This window comes from Geotrypetes seraphini, chromosome 15 (genome assembly GCF_902459505.1).
Source record: "Geotrypetes seraphini chromosome 15, aGeoSer1.1, whole genome shotgun sequence".
Taxonomy (NCBI): Eukaryota; Metazoa; Chordata; class Amphibia; order Gymnophiona; family Dermophiidae; genus Geotrypetes; species Geotrypetes seraphini.
The window spans coordinates 32,124,807-32,143,017 of NC_047098.1; the positions used below are offsets into that span (position 1 = coordinate 32,124,807).

General features: G+C 45.0%; 1 protein-coding gene across 1 annotated transcript in view; it reads left to right on the forward strand.

The window, feature by feature from the left end:
- Positions 1–18,211, forward strand: part of NEK8 (NIMA related kinase 8) — a 69,164-nt gene that overhangs the window by 42,583 nt on the left and 8,370 nt on the right. Inside the window, 7 exon segments of the mRNA XM_033922448.1 lie at positions 2,370–2,402; positions 2,404–2,510; positions 9,048–9,096; positions 9,099–9,242; positions 9,335–9,510; positions 10,050–10,089; positions 10,091–10,199. Of these exon segments, the coding sequence (XP_033778339.1) occupies positions 2,370–2,402; positions 2,404–2,510; positions 9,048–9,096; positions 9,099–9,242; positions 9,335–9,510; positions 10,050–10,089; positions 10,091–10,199 (658 nt within the window).

The window sequence follows — 18,211 nt, forward strand, 5'->3', positions numbered from 1 at the left end:
GGGGCACACTGTCGGCCTTTTGGTTGGTCTGGTATCAGATTGGCACAGACCAATGGGTTTTGGACGTTGTCTGGGAGGGGTACAAAATCAAGTTCTGTGCCCCCCTACCAGACTGCTTTGTAAATTCTCTGTCTATCTGGCCAGAGAGAGCCCCCAAAGTTCAGGCTATGGTACAAAGACTACTGGTTTTTTGGACCATAGAGCCGGTTCCAGACGCATATACTCCATATATTTCATCATACCAAAGAAAAAGGCTCAGCCAACTGGAGGCCGATTTTGGACCTCAAGTCAGTCAGTTTGGCACTGAAGGTACCATACTTCTGCATGGAGATCTTATGGTCAATCATAGCGGTAGTGGCGCCAGGGAATTTTTGCCTCCCTTGACTTGACAGAGGTCTTTCTTCACATTCCCATCTTTCCGGCCTACAGGAGGTACTTGTGATTTCATGTACTGGAGCAGCATTTCCAGTTCTCCACACTTCCCTTCACCCTAGCTACAGCACTTCACGCCTTTACCAAGGTGATGGTGGTAGTGGCAGTGCACCTCCGCAAGGCTGGGATTCAGGTGCACCCATATTTGGACAATTGGCTCATCAGTTGACATGGCGCCGGGCTATGTGATGGCTAAGCTTCCTCCATATGTGCTGAACAGGTCCTTCTGCTCCCAAGATGAAAATATGTCTCAGAAACACCCCCTGGTTGTGTCCTTCAACTGCAAACCGCTAAACAACGTTCCTGCTCCCATTTCATAACAAGCCACTAGAATTGACTGCCCCCATATATCAGAACCCTTGAAGGACTCCTCAACTTTAAGAAAGCAATAAAAACAGTACCTCTTCACCAACTCCCCTTCCCTTGACCAAGTGGATTACAAAGAAATGTATATTGTACCAAGGATCCAGTGTATGTGTCACATAAGGAAAATTTGTATTGAACAATCTTGCTCTGTTATGTATGTAATGTAATGTAATTTATTTCTTATATGCCGACTAAACTACTCCGTTAGGATTCTAAGCGGTTTTACAGAAAATAGACAATAAAACTAGAGATAAATAAATAAAGAATAGTACTTTGAAATTCCCTTACTGTCCCGAAGGCTCACAATCTAACTAAAGTACCAAAGAACAAACAAATTAGCAAAATAATAGAGAGGAAAATAAAGATAGAGGAAAAAATGAGAATAGGAGAGCATCCTAACAAGAATACATTGAACTCTCAATACCATACTGTTAAACAAAACGTACATTCCAAAATAATAATGTATATGGAAAGAAACTAATTAAATAGAAAATAATTTAAGAATTAAATCAAATATAGAAATGTAAAAAAGAAAAATAAACATTAGAAGTGAGGAAAAAAAAGAAAAGGTAGAGGGAAGGCATTATGAATAGAATGAAAGGGAAAACAGTTAGAACAATAGAATTCTAAAAAAATTTTTAAATGAAAAACTAAACAAATAGACATGTAAATCTGTCTTGGGGGGGGTTTCAGTGCGCTTCGCCCACCCCCCTTTTTTAGGCAGATGCTAGGCTGTTGGTTTTATTCAGGGGGGGGTTTGGAGGGGCCCTTCTCCTTGGGGATGGTCTCTCTTCTCCTGCGCAGGGCCGGGCTCCAGCGGCCGGGCACATCGATCTGCTGCAGGAGCTGCCGGAAGACCTCCAACACCTGCCGGTTCTCCTTGGCCGAGGCTTCCACGTGGAGGCCGCCCCACTCCCCCTCCACTGTGGCCAATGCTTGCTGGGGCCGAGATCTTCCTCTCTCGCCTCCCGTCCACCATTGTTGTCCACCACCACGACGGGGGGCAGCCGGTCCTCTCGCAGGGCCGCGATCTCTGCCCTCAAGCTCCGGACGCTCTCCAGGGACTTGGCGTCCTCGATCGAGTAGACTAGGGCGAAGGCGTCGCCGCGACGGATGGAGAGCTTCCGCAATGCCCGGGAACGGTAACTGCCGCTGGTGTTCCAGGATCTCCAGGCGGACCTTCGGGCACCCGCGCTTCCTCGTACTCTCCAGGCAGTGAAGCTCCTCCACCATCCTCCGGTGCTCGGGATCGAAGGCGTCCGAGCAGGAAGCGACGGATCAGTGACTCATGTGCCCACCCCGACCGCCCCCAGGAACACCAGTTGCCCTGCTGCTTCTCGGGCACCGACAGCGACATGTCACTAGGCAGGCGAGCGAACAGATGGACAGCAGAGTGTAAAAGTAAATTAAAAATAATAAAAACCAAATTAAAATAATAAAAGAACAAAAACAAAACATAAACAAAGGAAAAATGGCGGGAGGGTACTATAACTGCAACCTAACCCAGCGCCATCTTAAAAAAAAAAAAAAAAAACTTAATCTTTTCTTTTTTCTGTGTTTTGCTCTTCCAAGGTCGACTTGGACTAGGGAATCAAGAATCCCATAAGCACACCCCAGCAAGTAGCCCTGTCAGCAGATCATGAGGCACAACAAGTTCTGTGTGGTATTGACAGTTCCATGATCCTGACTGGAATCAAAAGATCCTGCCTGTGGTAAGCACCAGGTAAGGACCCTCAGGTTGCTTTTGCCATTCACCCTTTTTTTACAGAGTCATCCTACTTGTTAAAGAAGCATTGTAAACCATAGCATAACCATGTTTTCCAGTGTATAAGAAAATGTGAGTCTTGACAAGTGAGTTTCTTCCCTTCAACCATGAGGATTGCAGAAGGTATCATCTACATTTTTCAGCTCTGCCTCTTTGTGCCACTAGGCAGTGCCTTAGCGTCTCAGTTTTTCTGTCTGCGAGTGAAGTGTCTCTTCATCTGCTCTGCATCAGATTTTTTACTTTTTTTTTTTTTTAATTCTTTATTCATTTTCCATCTTATAACAAGTGCACAATACTACATCATATTAACTTTACATATCACTTGATATTCATACAAATATGATTTTACATACATGAATTTATTCCCCCATCCACACTTCCCACAAGTAATTTAATTCAAAAATATAATTTATATATTATATTTCAATCTATTAATCAGACCTTTAAAAGGAACTATTTACCCTCCTCCCTCCCCCTACATGTAAATAGGTTGATATACTGGGATGAGATTTTTTTTACTTTTGAGATTTTTATCCATCGTTTGAGGCTTCCTGGTGGTACAGAGGTTCCTAGTGCTCCTGGGACAGCTCTGCCTGGGATGAAGAGGACTGTAGCTGGGGGGGTGGGACAAACCTTTTACAGGGAACCTACCTAGTCAGCCTGCATTAACTTTAAACAGCTTGGAGTTAGTTCCCTTGAGAACGCAGCTTGCCCCTGATTTTTGAGATGCTGGAGTGCAGGCTGAGTGGCCCCGTGTTAATCCAGAGGACTGTAGTAGGTGCCAGCTGCGTCTCTCCCCAAAGACTCGGAGGAGCTAGAGTGGTCGAAGGTTTCAGACATTGGGGGTCTAACTAAAAGACAGTCCAAAGAAACAAGCCCCTGAAGCACGTCACCAGCTTGTCTGAGGCAGAAATCTTCTCCATAATCCAGCTGCAGTGGGAGATAAGGCAAGCACAGCACCTTCCAGTTCTGCGAGTACAGTGCATTACTGTATATGTGAGACATCAGAGGGGGGTCTTGAAATCAAAGTTTTGAAGTATCTGGGGATTCTTTTAGGGTCCCCCACCTCTAAAACCTTTTCCCTGAATTTTGGAACTTTATTACAGCTCGCCCAGGCTGTGTGATGGTGTCAAATCGCTGATGCCATGGCCATCTTGAATTTCCTGATTTATATTTTAAAGCTTCTAAATTGCCTCAAAGCCCTCGATTTTGCTAATAATCAGTTTCTATGGACTCTCCAGACCTTTCCAACCCAGTACATGCCAGCTTTGTGCTGGATGACCAGCTAAGGAGCATCCATGTGCCACGTACATGCAGGGCATGGGGGGGAGGGGGAGAGGAAGTGCTGGGCTTAGAGAGTCACAGGAAACTCATTTGTTGGGACTTAAATGCCCCCTAAAGCCAGTGAACAGCGACTCGGCAATCGGCAGCAAAACACAAGTGCGGGGAAGAAAATTCCCATGTGGAAATCCTCACAGATTTGATTCTGATTTTTGTAAGTCTGATATTTGAAGCATTATGTGAAGTATAAAGCATGTGGCACAATCTGGAGTATTACCGGTGGTGGCGCATGGGATTTTATGTTTGTGGGAGCGCAGTTCCCCAGCGGAAAGCTTTTGCCATAAGAATTGGAGGTCCAGCCGGAAAAGGACTGGGAAGACTGCGGTTCAAGGTTCATTCCTTTACTCCCTCAGAGTAAGTCTTCAGGTTTAGAGGATTCTGGGTCTCAAATGGGTGATAACAGCCAAGAGTCTGTGGCAGCCCTAGACCAGGGAGAGGACTCGACAGTGTGCAGACTTTCAAACCAGCAGACTTAATGGAAGTCATTTCAGTATCTTCGAGGGAATTAAATTTGGAACTCGTGCAGACTTCCACAGCTCAAATTTCGCTTATGAGCAGCTCTAAGACCCAGTCTACATTTTTTCCATCACACCCAGAGATAACCATGATGCTGATGGAACACTGTGAGGCTCCAGAGGTCCCTCTTAGGGTTGCCAAGGCTAGGACAAAATTGTACCTGATTGCTCCTTATTTCCAGCAGCTTTTTACCCCAACTAAGGTGGATTTGTTAGTAGTGCAAATAACTTAGCATACTTTGCTTCCTAGTGAGGGAGAAGTGATATTAAAGGATGCACAGGATCACAGGGTGAACTTGGACCTCAAAAAGAAGTTTGAGACTTAGCTCTGGGTCTGAAAAGTGGTGGCTGCGGCTTCCTTTGTGGTGTATGACCCCATAATATATTGTGCCAGAATCAATCCACAGAGGGAGCACGCATACTGTCGGGGGTGGATTATGTAGCAGATGCCATATATGACATTTTTAGGGTCATGAGCAAGGAGTCTGCTTATTCTGACTCCACCCGAAGAATGCTCTGGATAAGACAGTGGAGGGAGATTCTGCTTCTAAAAGCTACTCTGAGCAGGCTCCCTTTTTAAAAGGACAAATGTTCTTTGACAAGTGATTGGACGACCCCATGGCTAGTGTGCCAGATCATCATTTTAAGTCGTAGCCAGAAAGTAGAACCCCAGGGGGGTCAAATCAATGGTTCCTTCGTGGCTACAGGTGGTCTCAACATACAGCAATGGACTTCTATGCTGAAAGATCTAGACAGAGGTTTTGGGGGCTCCAAATGACCTCAAGCATCCATGCCCTACTCAGCAACTATTACCAGGGAGTCCCAAATGATGCCAGCAAGAGTCTGAGCTTACCTGAATAGAAGGAAGACTCTTGAGTACAAGGAGGCCTGGGTGAGGATCTGTTTTGACAAATGGGTGCTGGACATCATTCAAAAGGACTACAAGCTCAAATTCTTTTGCCTTTTGGGAAGTTCTTTATAAATTCTCAGGCAGGAAGACTGGAGAAAAGCAGTTAGACTCAGAACGATGGTAAAATTACTTCTGGAGATCCAGGCCATGGAATTGGTACTGGATGCAGAATCGGGCTTAGGCAGATACTTGGTATACTTTATCATGCCTAAGAAAGACTCAGATGATTGGAGGCCCATCCTAAATCTTAAGTCTGTCAATGGGGCACTAAAGGGTGCCAAGATTCTGATTGGATACCATGCATTGGTCATAGTCTCGACAGCACCAGGGGAATTTCTGGCCTCACTGGATTTGATGGAGGCTTACTTAAATATTCCCATTTTGCTAGAACTCAGAAAGTTTCTTCTCAAGTTCCATGTACTGAGAGGCATTTCTAGTTTTTGGTGCTTCCTTTCGAGTTAGCAACAATGCCTCGCACCTTTACAAAGGGTGATGGTGGTAGCTACAGCACACCTGTGCAAAGCAGGGATTCAGGTTCATATTTATTGAATGATTGGCTTATCAGGGGGCTTATCAGGGCCCCATCCAAAGCCAAAGGGTCACCAATTTTGGCACAAGTTGTCTAGCTCCTGCAGGACCTGGGTTGGATTATCAATTTCTGGAAGAGTCACCTGGACCCAGTTCAATCCTTGAGTACCTGGGAATCCTTTTCAATATGGTAGAAGGGCCGTGTTTTCCATCTAGAAGGGCTCAGACTGAAGCTAAGATGCCAGATTTTGGCGATCTTGGCAATGCCAGCTCCTATGACTTGACACTACCTGCAAGTGCTGGGGTACCGACCATAGACGTTGTACCTTGGATGAAAGCTCGTCTACGTATTCTTCAGATGGCACTACTATCCTACTGGTCTTTCGCAAATGGATCTGCTGCAGAGGCAGTTGCCCAGAATGGCGGAAGTGCTTCAAATTCTGTGCTGGTGGCTCAGGGTGAAGACGCTGTCCAAGGGGATTACCTGTCCGCATTTCATCTTGGGTGATAATGACGACAGATGCCAGTTCTGTACAGCTGGCAAAGTCTTTGCAAGGGGCAGCCAATTCATGGGCTGCTGGTTACCCTCTCTGAGAACATAGTCCATACAATAGATTGTGAACTGAGAGCCTTTCTGCTAGCACTGCAGGCCTTTGAAAGAGTCACTGGAAGGCAAAGTAGTCAAGGTTTTCTCGGACAATGCCACAGTGGTGGCATATGTCAATCACTGAAAGTGCTCCGTTGAAACAACAATTGGGTCTCCAGTTTTGTTGGGTGGAATGCCCACCTAGAAACCATCTTAGTGGCGCATGTAGTGGGAGTGACAATGTGCAAGCTGACTTTCTCATTCCGCCAGACTCTGAATCCAGGGAAGTGGTCTTTTCGCCAAAGTGCTTTCAAAACAAAATTTGTAAAGTGCTGGGAAGGCCGACAATCAATCTGATGTGTTGGCAGACAACAAAATGTCTCTGTACTTCAGCTAGCGAATTCTAGCCAGGAAGTGTGGGCATGAAAGCCTAGGGGTCCAGCCTTGGCCAACAAAAGAGCTGTTTTACATGTTTCCCACTGGCCAGTGGTAGGCCGAGGTCATTTGAAGAATATTGACCCATCACGTGTTTGTGATCTAGTAGTGCTGATTGGCTGTATTGTCCATGTAAAGCGGATCTAATGTGGCTACAAAAGGACAGATGTCTCATGGCTGCCACTAATTTCCACACTTCTGTCACAGGGTCTAATTGCCCTGGAGGATCCGGAACGCTTAGGCTTACGGCATGGCTCTTGAGCACACAGCCTAGCACAGAAAAGATATTTAGAGGTAGTCATAGCTACCCTATAAACAATTCCAAGAAGCCACAACTGTCCGCAGCTTATGTTAAGACCTGGAAGGCTTTTCAGTGCTGGTATGTTTGTTCAAAAAGTGGAGCTGTATATGCTCCCATATCCATAATCTCGTTGTTCCATTCAGTATGGTCTTGAAAAGGACCTGGCTGTTGGTTCTTTCAAGATGCTTTAGAGCTTTGAGTGGAGAAAGGGTTCTTAGCTTTCCATCCCAACATATCCAGATTCCTGAAGTGAGCGTTGTGGCTGCATCTTCCCGTGTCACAAACTGTCCTCCTATGTGGAATCTTAATATTGTTCTAACGGGCACTCTGTAAGGCCCTGTATGAACCCTTAACAGAATGTGTCACTGATGAATCTTAGTCAAGATGGTTTTCCTACTGGCTAATCGCCTCAGTGAGAAGAGTTTCGGACCTTCAGGCTCTATCATGCAGAGAGCCTTTCCTCAGGTTTATGGAGGTTGGTGTGGCTCTATGCACTGTGCCTTCCTTTCTAACCAAAAATGGCCTCAGCCTTCTAATTATGAGTAAATCAGGAACTCTAGCTTCCAGTGTTTCATACTACAAAAAATCTCAACCCAAGTGATCCACATATATCATGCCACAGTGTTTCATGCCACAGGCATAAAGAAAAAGGAGATGAATGAATTTGTCTTTCAGATCATCTTTTCGTGTTAATCAACCTGAGTCAGACAGAGAAAGCCTGTCTTGAAGGCTTCCATTTCCAGATGATTCAAATAGTTATTTTGTCTGCGTATAGCTACTGATTTATTGAAAGCGCATTCCACCAGAGGCGTGGCCTCATCATGGGCAGAATCCCAGTTAGTTCCACCTGAGGAGATTTGTAGAGCAGCTACATGGTCCACCCTCCATAGTTTTACAGAGTAGATGTTGCAGTACAACTGGATATCCTTTTGGGTCCATTGTTGCTAGCAGCAGTACTCATCTACCCTGCCCTAGACTCAAAAGAATTGTTTTGGTACATTCCACTTGTCAAGACTCGTCTCATTTGCACTGGAAGGGAAGATTAGGGTCTTACCTCGCTAATCATCTTCCCTTATAAAGAGATTGAGTCTTGACTGCCTGCCCAGGCCGATTGTTACTTAGCCCAGTGGTTCCCAACCCTGTCCTGGAGGACCACCAGCCAGTTGGATTTTTTTGGGATAGCCCTAATGAATATGCATGAGAAAGATTTGCATATAATGGAGGTAACAGGCATACAAATCTGCCCCATGCATACTTATTAGGGCTATCCCAAAAACCTGACTGGCCTAGTGGTCCTCCAGGACAGGGTTGGGAACCATTGACTTAGCCTGCTTTCTGTCTCAGAAATATGTGTGTCATCCAGATGCTTGTCTGGAGATAGCAAGAGAATAGATGATGCTTATGTTTTTTGGTTCAACAGGTATGAAGAACTAGCAGTAATCCTCTATAGCCAAACCTTTTGGGGAGACTATAGGAGTTGCATAAATGTAGTGCTGGTTGAGTTGATTAACAATTATTATTGCAGAGCAGAAAAGACTTGATTTGTCGGGGAGTTCCCCATGCCCTCCTTGTTTCTCCTTCTTAGGGGGGTTATCCATTGCTTTGGTTCGAACTGAGGAGCTGAGGCCCTGCCCAATGACACAAGGAGCCGGAGTTAAAAAATGTAGATGATGCCTTTTGCATGGGTAGAGGAAAGAAACCCACTTGTCAAGACACATGTCCTATTTATACTGGAAATAAGATTATCGAGGTAAGAACCTAATCTTCCATTCTTTACTTTCATGTGTGTGCATGAGCTTGTAGAGTGAGGATCTATCTTCCTGTGCATCTGTAAAGTCTGAGACAAGTCAAATTCCCTCTCTTTGTAGGTTTAATAAGTTGGGCCTGGATAAGATTACTGGCAACTCTGAGGCCTACCCCAAGAGAATCAGGTAGAAGAGATCTGCAGCTTCACTGTTCTCCAGTCAGCCCCTATAAGTGAAGAAGCCATCTTGTGTGTAGATGTTGGAACAGCCCATTCTAGCTGTAGTCACAGGTACAGATCTATGAAGAGGAACGATGATGTGTGTGACTATGGAATGGCAGATTTCAGAAAATGGATACGATTCTAAGATTCATTCTCTATTGTCATTATCATTTCTATCCTTAGTGTCAGGGGCACTGTTACACCTTTGGCAGTAACCAGCATGGACAAGCTGGCGCCAACAGCCCCCACAGTAGCCGCGTGCCTTACTTGGTGAAGGGATTGGAAAGAGTAAAGGTCGTCATGATAGCTTGTGGGGACGCTTTCACAGTCACCATTGGCGCAGGTGAGATTTACCAGAGTCAGATGTGGGCTGTCAATAGATGAAAGTGGAATCTAGTTTCCCAATCTGGGTCCTGGTAATTTTTCATACTGAAGGACAAGCAAACTACTGGGCCAGTAATGTAAAAATTAAGGAAGGGAATGTAAAACTTAAAATGCTTTAGTATGAGTCAAGAGAACTAGGTTTGACCTATTTGTAGATTAGGTGGTATATCAAACAAATAATAAATGATGTCTGAGTTCTTAAACCTGGGTCATAGATTTCCTGCAGCCTGGAGCAAGTCCCCTATTATCCTATTCTGCATCCTTCTAATTCAGGCTCTGCCACTGACCTTGAGTCAGTTGCTGTATCTTTGTCTCGCTTCCCAGCTGTATTTTGGTAAGAATATAAATAGTCTTATTTATGCTCAATGTTTATTACTTGTAGACTAGAGACATTTGATTAATGTCTCTAGTCTACACATGATAAATGAGAAAAATATTTGTGTAAGATTAGAATGAGAACTTGTATCTCATAAGAGCAAGAGAAGATAAGCTTTGTGTATGTTCTTCTCAGAAGGTGAAGTATCACTTGGGGGAAAGGGGCAAGAGGCCGCTTGGGAAGAAAAAGACAAGGCTGTTGGAGTCCCTAAACTCGTGCAGCTTGAGGAGAGCCACCCCTACCTGGTGACATCAGTAGCATGTTGCCATGGTAACACACTACTGGCAGTCAAATGTAAGTACCCATTGAGAAACAATGGCAAGAGCACAGGTGAATATAAGTGGTCTGTGTGTATATGTAGCTGCACCTTCCCTTATAGACTTTTCCTGCTGCTATGAATGTCCAATTTAAGAGTACACAGTACTTCAAAATTGCCTCATCCAACCCTTTCATCTTCTCAGAGTGTAAATTCTTCAGCATAGGATTCCACACTTTAATGTATGCTGCATGTGGTGCTTTCATGTTTTAATGTTCTTTGCATTCCTGCTTAATGTTGGTTATTCCTCTGTCTGAATGCCAAGTAACTCAGAATTTCATGATGTTCACATCACTATGTAAACCTAGAGAAGCTAATGCAGTAATCTTATGTTAGAGCCATGCACTAAAGCTCAGCTTATGTTTTCCTAAATACAAAGAATAATGCAAATAGTTTCAAGTTTATTATAAATTTGATTGATCGCTTATTACAAAATTCTAAGCGATGAACATCTCAGTAAAGTTACAAAATTAAGAGGGGCAACAAAACAAACAGAGAACTAAACCTTACGAAACATATTGAAAATTAAACTTACAAACATAATAAAACACGAGGAAAGGCTGGGAAAAGAAATACAAATTAATTGATAAAAGAGAAGACAATTGTGGTAAAAAAAACAACAACAAAAAAAAAAACAACCAATAGGAAGGGAAAGAACAATAAATCTCAGAAGTTATGGGATTGAAATGAAACTCCTAGTCAGGCTAGTGTAGTAAGCAGATTAGCATTCAAAATGGGGCCGAGCATGAAATTATATGCGAGCAAACTAGACATATGCATACACAGGTTCATGCTCCTTTGACTTTACAACTCTGTTATTCTCCTTTCATTGATTCTCCTGACCCGCCCTGACGCCCATAGATGTCCCTACTGACCCATTCTGTGATCCCTTGCAATCTCTCGCGCCCCATACTCTCTCTACAATGAGGGCCCATGAATAGGACATATGAGCACACATGGGTTCAGCTGCTGCCATTTTCTCATGAGGCAGAAGCAAATGGAAAGCAGGAAAGATGTCCAACACTATGGGAGCACTTGTTCCCCCCAGTAATATTATTGTAGGAGAGAGGAGAGGTTGGGGTGCAAAGAGCCACTTCAGCCATCAGGGAAATATTTGGAGGTGGGGATTTAGGGTTCTAGGAACAATGATCCACCAGGAAATTTGGGGGGGGGGTAGATCCTGAGATTTGAGAGGGGTATTGGGAGCATTGAGGCATCGGGGGGGGGGGGACCCCTTGGGTCCATCTGAGATGAAGTCTTAAATTACCTTTTTGATCTTAGCTACATTTTAACATCAGTTCTAAGCATAACAATTCAGCATTAAAAGGGAAAGTAAAACCAAAAACTATACTAATTTTTAGTGCAATTAAGTTCATATTCTGTGATTTGCATGCCTACTGTGCTATCTTTTAGCACAATGTTTTACTCAAGATTTTCCTGTTTTAAAAGTCTTTTTGCAACGGGAGTAAGACTAGCATAGGAAAATCTCAGGCAAACCACTGCATTAATGAATAGCTCAGTTTACTGAATCAGTCTAGAGTTATTATAAAAGTAAAACAATAATTATCCACAGATAAGCAAGGGTATGCAGGGACACTCCATGAAGACATCATAGATGGAGTGTGTGGTCTGAGCTGTCCCTTAGCACAGAAGTCCTTTGGAGCTTCTTTAAGCCTGTGGCTGGGGTGGAGGGAAGTTTCCCATGCTTTCACACATTCCCTCCCTCCTCCAGTCTTAATTCATCCATGGTTGTGTGCAGATGAGCTCTCACAATCTCCTTAGCGCTGCACTACTGAAAAGAAACTCAAAAAGCAGATGGAAAAACAAAACTAAAATAAGCATATTTTAAAAAGGGTGGTAGCTATTTAAGAAAAAACGCCATTATAGTGCTTATTGATCAATCATAAAAATCAACTAATAAAATAAATTCTTCTTTTTATTTTTTCATTCTGTGGATATATTATTAATGTGCCTTGAGGGTTCTCAAACATTTTTTTGGCTGATTTTATAGTTGATTTTTATGAATTGGTCAATAAGCACTATATCAGTCATGTTGATTGGATAGCGATGGCATTTATCTTAAAAGCTGCCATCATTTTAAAATATGCTGTGAATGCATGACATCATAAGCTGAAAAGAAACAGCGATTTGATGTCTGATAAATGTGTTTTTGATTTATGCTTTATAAACTGTTTAGTAATGCCAATGCATCTTTACTAAAGGTATTCTTTTAAAACTAGTATTTTAGCCCTTTACAATAAGGGATACTAGAATAAATATGATCTGTCTGTCTTTATTTCTGTTTCTCATCTTTCCCTGGCCCCCTTTTTCTGTCTGTCTTTCTGTGTCTCTCCTACCCCTGTGTCTTTCTTCTTTTCTTTCTGTCTCCCTTCCTCCCGCTGTCTGTCTTTCTTTCTATCTATCTATCTGTCTCTCTCCCTGCCTCCTATGCAGCAGCATTTCTCTCCCCCCACTTCCTTGTGCAGCAGCCACAGCAGTATTCCCTCCCCCTCCATTTCCCTGTGCAGCAGCTACAGCAGCAGCATTCCCCTCCCCCTCCATTTCCCTCCCCCCACACCACTTCCTGTCCAGCAGCAGACTTTCCCTACCTCCCCTTTCTCTTCCCACAGTCTGGCCGGCTCCCTTACTGCCCCCCCTTCCCTTCCCGCGGTCCCAACAAACCTGCCGATTCCAGCAGCGTGTGCAGCACTCTACACATGCTGCTTCGAGGCCATTCTACTGCCCTGATTTACTCTGGCACGTACCTAATGACATCATCAGAGACGCGGCAGAGCAAATCAAGGCAGTAAGAAGGTCCCGAAGCAGCATGTGTAGAGTGCTGCACACGCTGCTGGAATCGGCAGGTTTGTATTCGGACCGCGGGAAGGGAAGGGGGGGGGCAGTAAGGGAGCCGGTCAGACGTAAGCTTGACTCCTACGACTGAATTTGGCAACTTTGTTTTTAGATTACCCTTAGGCTAACGGCTCCCTTAGTTACTTTGAGAAGTTTATTTTTGTTTTAAAAGCCACCTTCGCGGCTCCTCTCTAGATCCCCGCCTGCATCGGAAGCCTTCTCCGACGCAGGTGCCGCTTGAGAGAGGAGCCTCCACCGTGGCTTTGTCTGTTGAAAATCATCCGTTCTGCCAAAAAACAAAAATGTGCAGCCACCCCTAGCATGGCTTACTTTAGGTATCTTTCCCCCTCCCCCCGTTGCCGAGTCACTGTTAATATTCAGATGCCATCTCTCTGTCTCGCAGCGGGCTTGCCGGCTCTGGCCAGACAAAGTTCATTTTTTAGTTCAAAAGCCGACGCTGCATCTTCTCTCTCGATCCCCGCCAGCGTCGGAAGTCTTCTCCGACTCTGGTGAGGTTCGATAGAGGAGCCACGGCGGAGGCTTGAACAAAAAAAATGAACTTTGTCTGGCCGGAGTCGGCAAGCCCGCTGCGAGACAGAGAGATGTGTGGTAAGCACTCATGCGCATTCTGCTGGCCACGGAACTACAGATCAGGCAACACGGCGTTAAGAGTGCAGCATGCGCGCTTAGCGTTTTTATTAATATAGATGAGCTAAATTACTATTTGAAGTCCCTGATGACAAAGTTGAAAATCATAAAGAGTCTTCTAAGACACTAACCCCTGATGGGATCTTGTGAAGTGAAATGGTAGAGCCTCCATTGGGGGTCAGTTAATTGGTGGGGTTTTTGTTGTTTTTTAGTGAAAGGCTCTTTTTATTAAGCATTGTCATTTGGATAGTTTCAGTTTGTGAGTTATGTGTGAACTATGATAAAACACCATTACCCGCAGCAAAGACACTAAGCTGAAACCAGTGTCTGGGTGTTTGAGGTTTAGTACTCGCATTATTGTTGGATATCAAAGTGATTGATGTAAGACGTTTATGTGCAAAACTAACCCATTTGGAGAAATTGACTCCATACACTATCCTTCCTAGATATAGTTCTTCCACAACAGCATTGTCCTTCAAACTCATCCAAAATTATTTATTTATTTAATTGTTTTCTATCCCATTGTCCAAAGAGCTCAGGTTAAACATACACAATTTTAGTACAGGTTTACGATACAAGTTTTATCCTAACTTAGATACATACTAGGCCTCTAATATTAATATACAGTTTACCGGTACAATTTGCCATAGTTAATTTGACACAAAAGATAGTTTACAGGTTAGATTGCCCTAGTTACAGTGCAAGATTTTACAATACAAGTTTCCTTAACTTGACACATACTGATTCGCTACCAATATGCATTTCTTTGTAGTCTATCAGTCAAGGGGCAGGGGTTTAGGTGAAAAGTATGTTTTAATTGCTTTTCTAAAGCTGAGGATCCTTCAAGGGATCTGATCTGTGGGCAGTGGCGTACCTAGGGGGGGGCGGGGGGGGCGGGCCGCCCCGGTACCAGCCCTAAGGGGTGTTCACTCGGCCTTGGCCGTTCAGTCCCCCGCCACCCCCGAAGGACCGCATCGCCCCACTGACCTTCAATGCACCACCTGTGAAGCAGCCCGCAGCAGGATCGCGAAGTCAGCGTCAGCATCCCTGCGCTGCTTCCTGCGCCGCGATCCCGCCCCTCCTCTGGCGTCAGAGGAGGGGCGGGACCGTGGCGCAGGAAGCAGCGCAAGGATCGCTGACGCTGACTTCGCGATCCTGCTGCGGCTGCTTCATAGGTGGTGCGGGGAGGGCCAGGGGGGGCGAGCGGTCCTTCGGGGTGGGTCGGGGCATCAGGCCTTCATGGTGGGGGCGGGCGGGGCAGGCAAGCAGGCAGGCCTTCAAGGGGGGACAGGGCCTTCGGGGGGGGGGTGCAGACCTTCAAGGGGTGCAGGCCTTCAAGGGGGGGCAGGCAGGCCTTCAGGGGGGGTGCAAGGCCTTCGGGGGGGGTGTAGGCCTTTGGGGGGGGTGCAGACCCTTCAAGGGGGTGCAGGCCTTCAAAGGGGGGGAAAGGCATGCAGGCAGGCCTTCAAGGGGGGGACAGGCCTACAAGGGGGGGGAGAAGCTACAAGGGGGTGGTACAAGCCTTCAAGTGGGGGACAGGCCTTCGGGGGGGGTGCAGACCTTCAAGGGAGTGCAGGCCTTCGAGGGGGGGGGGTGCAGGCCTTCAAGGGGGTGCAGGCCTTCAAGGGGGGACAGGCCTTCAAGGGGGGGAAAGGCAGGCAGGCAGGCCTTCAAAGGGGGGACAGGCCTACAAGGGGAGGGGAGAAGCTACAAGGGGGTGGGACAGGCCTTCAAGTGGGGGACAGGCCTTCGGGGGGGTGCAGGCCTTCGGGGGGTTGCAGACCTTCAAGGGGGGGACAGGCAGGCAGGCCTTCAAGGGGGGGACAGGCCTACAAGGGGAAGGGACAGGCCTTCAAGGGGGGTGCAGGCCTTCAAGGTGGGACAGGCAGACCTTTAAGGGGGGACAGGCCTTTGGGGGGGGAACCATGATTAGAAGTACACGGAGGGAAGGGGGGTGTTCAAAGAGACATGCATATGCCAAACTTTGGGGGGGGAAGAAATAATGGGTCTGAAAATAGAGGAGAGGGAGAGAGATGATGGACCATGGGATTTAGGGAGGGAAGGAACAGAAAGGGAGAGAAATTGGACACAAGGGATGGTGTGGAGGAGGGATAGAGATACTGGATAGGAGGGTAATTAGGAAAAGAAACGGAGAGATGGTGGACTCTGGGATGGTGGGGGAAGGAGGGAGAGATGCCGGATTGAAAGGGTATTTAAGAAAAGGTGGATCTGTGGAGGGAGATGAAAAAAAAGGAAAGATACCAGAGTTCCTGGGAAGGGGAATGGAAATGGAAAGGGAGGACAGAGTTGGCAGATGGATGGTTAGGCATGCAGAAAGAAGGAGACCCTGGCAAGCAAGTATCAGAAGAAAACCAGAGCCTTGGACCAACAAGATTTGAAATATAACCAGACAACAAAAGGTAGAAAAATTAATTTTATTTTCTGTTTTGTGATTATAACATGTCAGATTTGAAATGTGTATCCTGCCAGAGCTGGTGTTGGACTGCAAACGTGAGCTAGGATTTAACAGAAAGAGGAAAAGTCCTTTTGTTTCTTTATTTATTTACACCACAGCGCCAGTGTGGTTAGGAGAAGCCAAAGGGGGTGAAAAAGCTATAAACCCACCAGGAGTTTTGAAAAAAATCACCCAACTGGGCAGGAAAATCGAATTGAAAAAACCAATTCAATAGGCTGAATCGAATCAAAATTTTTTTTCCTGTATCTGGCAGCATTAGTTTTGTGCTACTGTCTTAGGACTTTAGGACCTGGGATTGGGGAGAGATGGCATCCTCAGTACTTATAATGCAAGTGAAACGAGGATTTGGTCAGACTTTTGAAGGGTCTGCAGAAAAAAAATATTGTATAGGCCGGGGACATGAGACAGCAGGAAATGGGAACTTTTCTTCCTTCTATTTTTGTGAATGGAAAGGCTGAGGATGTCAGAGAGGTCAGTTAAAATATGTGCTTATAAGAAAATATAATAATGTGTTTTATAAAGTTTATAGCATAGCTGGCCTACCCAGTGAGGTGTTCCTAGTGGTGATGGTGGCAGCGTGTCAATGTGTTGAGAGGAAGAGGTGGTCTGGGAAATTCTGCTGAGCAAAACTCCGGGCCCATTTCCACCCCCCAGTTAGTCCACTCCACTCAACTGATTCACACACTGAGTGGGTCTTTGGGTGTTGTTTTGGGATCTCTTCCAGTGGTTTATTCTCCTTCTGGTCCAAGGAAGGAAACTTTGTTATCCTTAGCATTGACCTACAGAATATGTTTGTAACAGCGCTGCTTGTGTGGCATTAGGCTATGTAGTGATCGAAAGAAAAAAAACAGACCTTGCACATTTTTGCACTAGATGGTGGGTGTATGAGGGAGATTCACATTTCCTGCACAGCTAAGTCCATGTGAAGTTACCTTGTGCTGTATTTGACATCTAGCAAGGTCTCTGTTTGAAAGGAAAGATCTAAACTTAAAAATGAAGTGGCCAGAAGTTATGGTAAAAGCAGATAGTGTAGCTGGTTTTAAGAAAGATTTGGACAAATTCCTGGAGGAAAAGTCCATAATCTGTTATTAAGACATGGGGGAAGTGTCTGCTTGCCCTGGATCGGTAGCATGGAATGTTGCTACTCTTTGGGTTTTGACCAGGTATTAGTGTCCTGGATTGGCTACCATGAGAATGGGCTACTGGGCATGATGGACCATTGGTCTGACCCAGTTAGGCTATTCTTATGTTATGTTCTCATCTGTAGGGGCCTTTGTTTTCACTTCTTATTTTAATGTATTTTTTTTCTGGGAACTTATCAGTGTTTTTTATAATGGGAACAAAAATGGAAGAGAATTAATGTGTGTGGAATGGGGGGTAACTAATTTCTTCAGCTAAATAATTCAATCCACTTCAAACAGACATAGGAGAACTTGTGCACCATTCACACACCCTCCAACCAAAAACGTCAAAAGAAAAAAACTGTTCGACAAACCTCCTAGCCATTCGAGCTGCAACACTCGACCCCCAACTCTACAACCAATTGATATCAACCACAGACTGCAAAACCTTCAAAAAGAAATAAAAACCCTTCTATTCAAAAAACACATAAAACCGAAACTAACACAATCAGAACTGTCCCAAGCATCACCTGCAACTACTCCATATGAACTTACTAATGTCATGACAATTTAGACATAATTTAGTTATGTTATGTTTGGAATAATGTTACATATATGAGGTTCAATAAAAGAAAATTTTCACTGCCTGTTTCTATTCTGACCATTTATTCCATTTCATGGTTATTGCAAAAAAAAAAATAAAAAAAAATTTTTACATGGGGGGGGGGTGTCAAAAAATGATGGGCCCCCGGGGTGCCACATACCCTAGGTAACGCCACTGTCTGTGGGAGCAGTCGATTCTAGTGGCTCGGTATGAAGTGTGAGTAGGACTGTCACTTGGCGGTTATGCAGTCCGTAGGGCACAACCAGGGCACATTTTGAGGCGTATTTC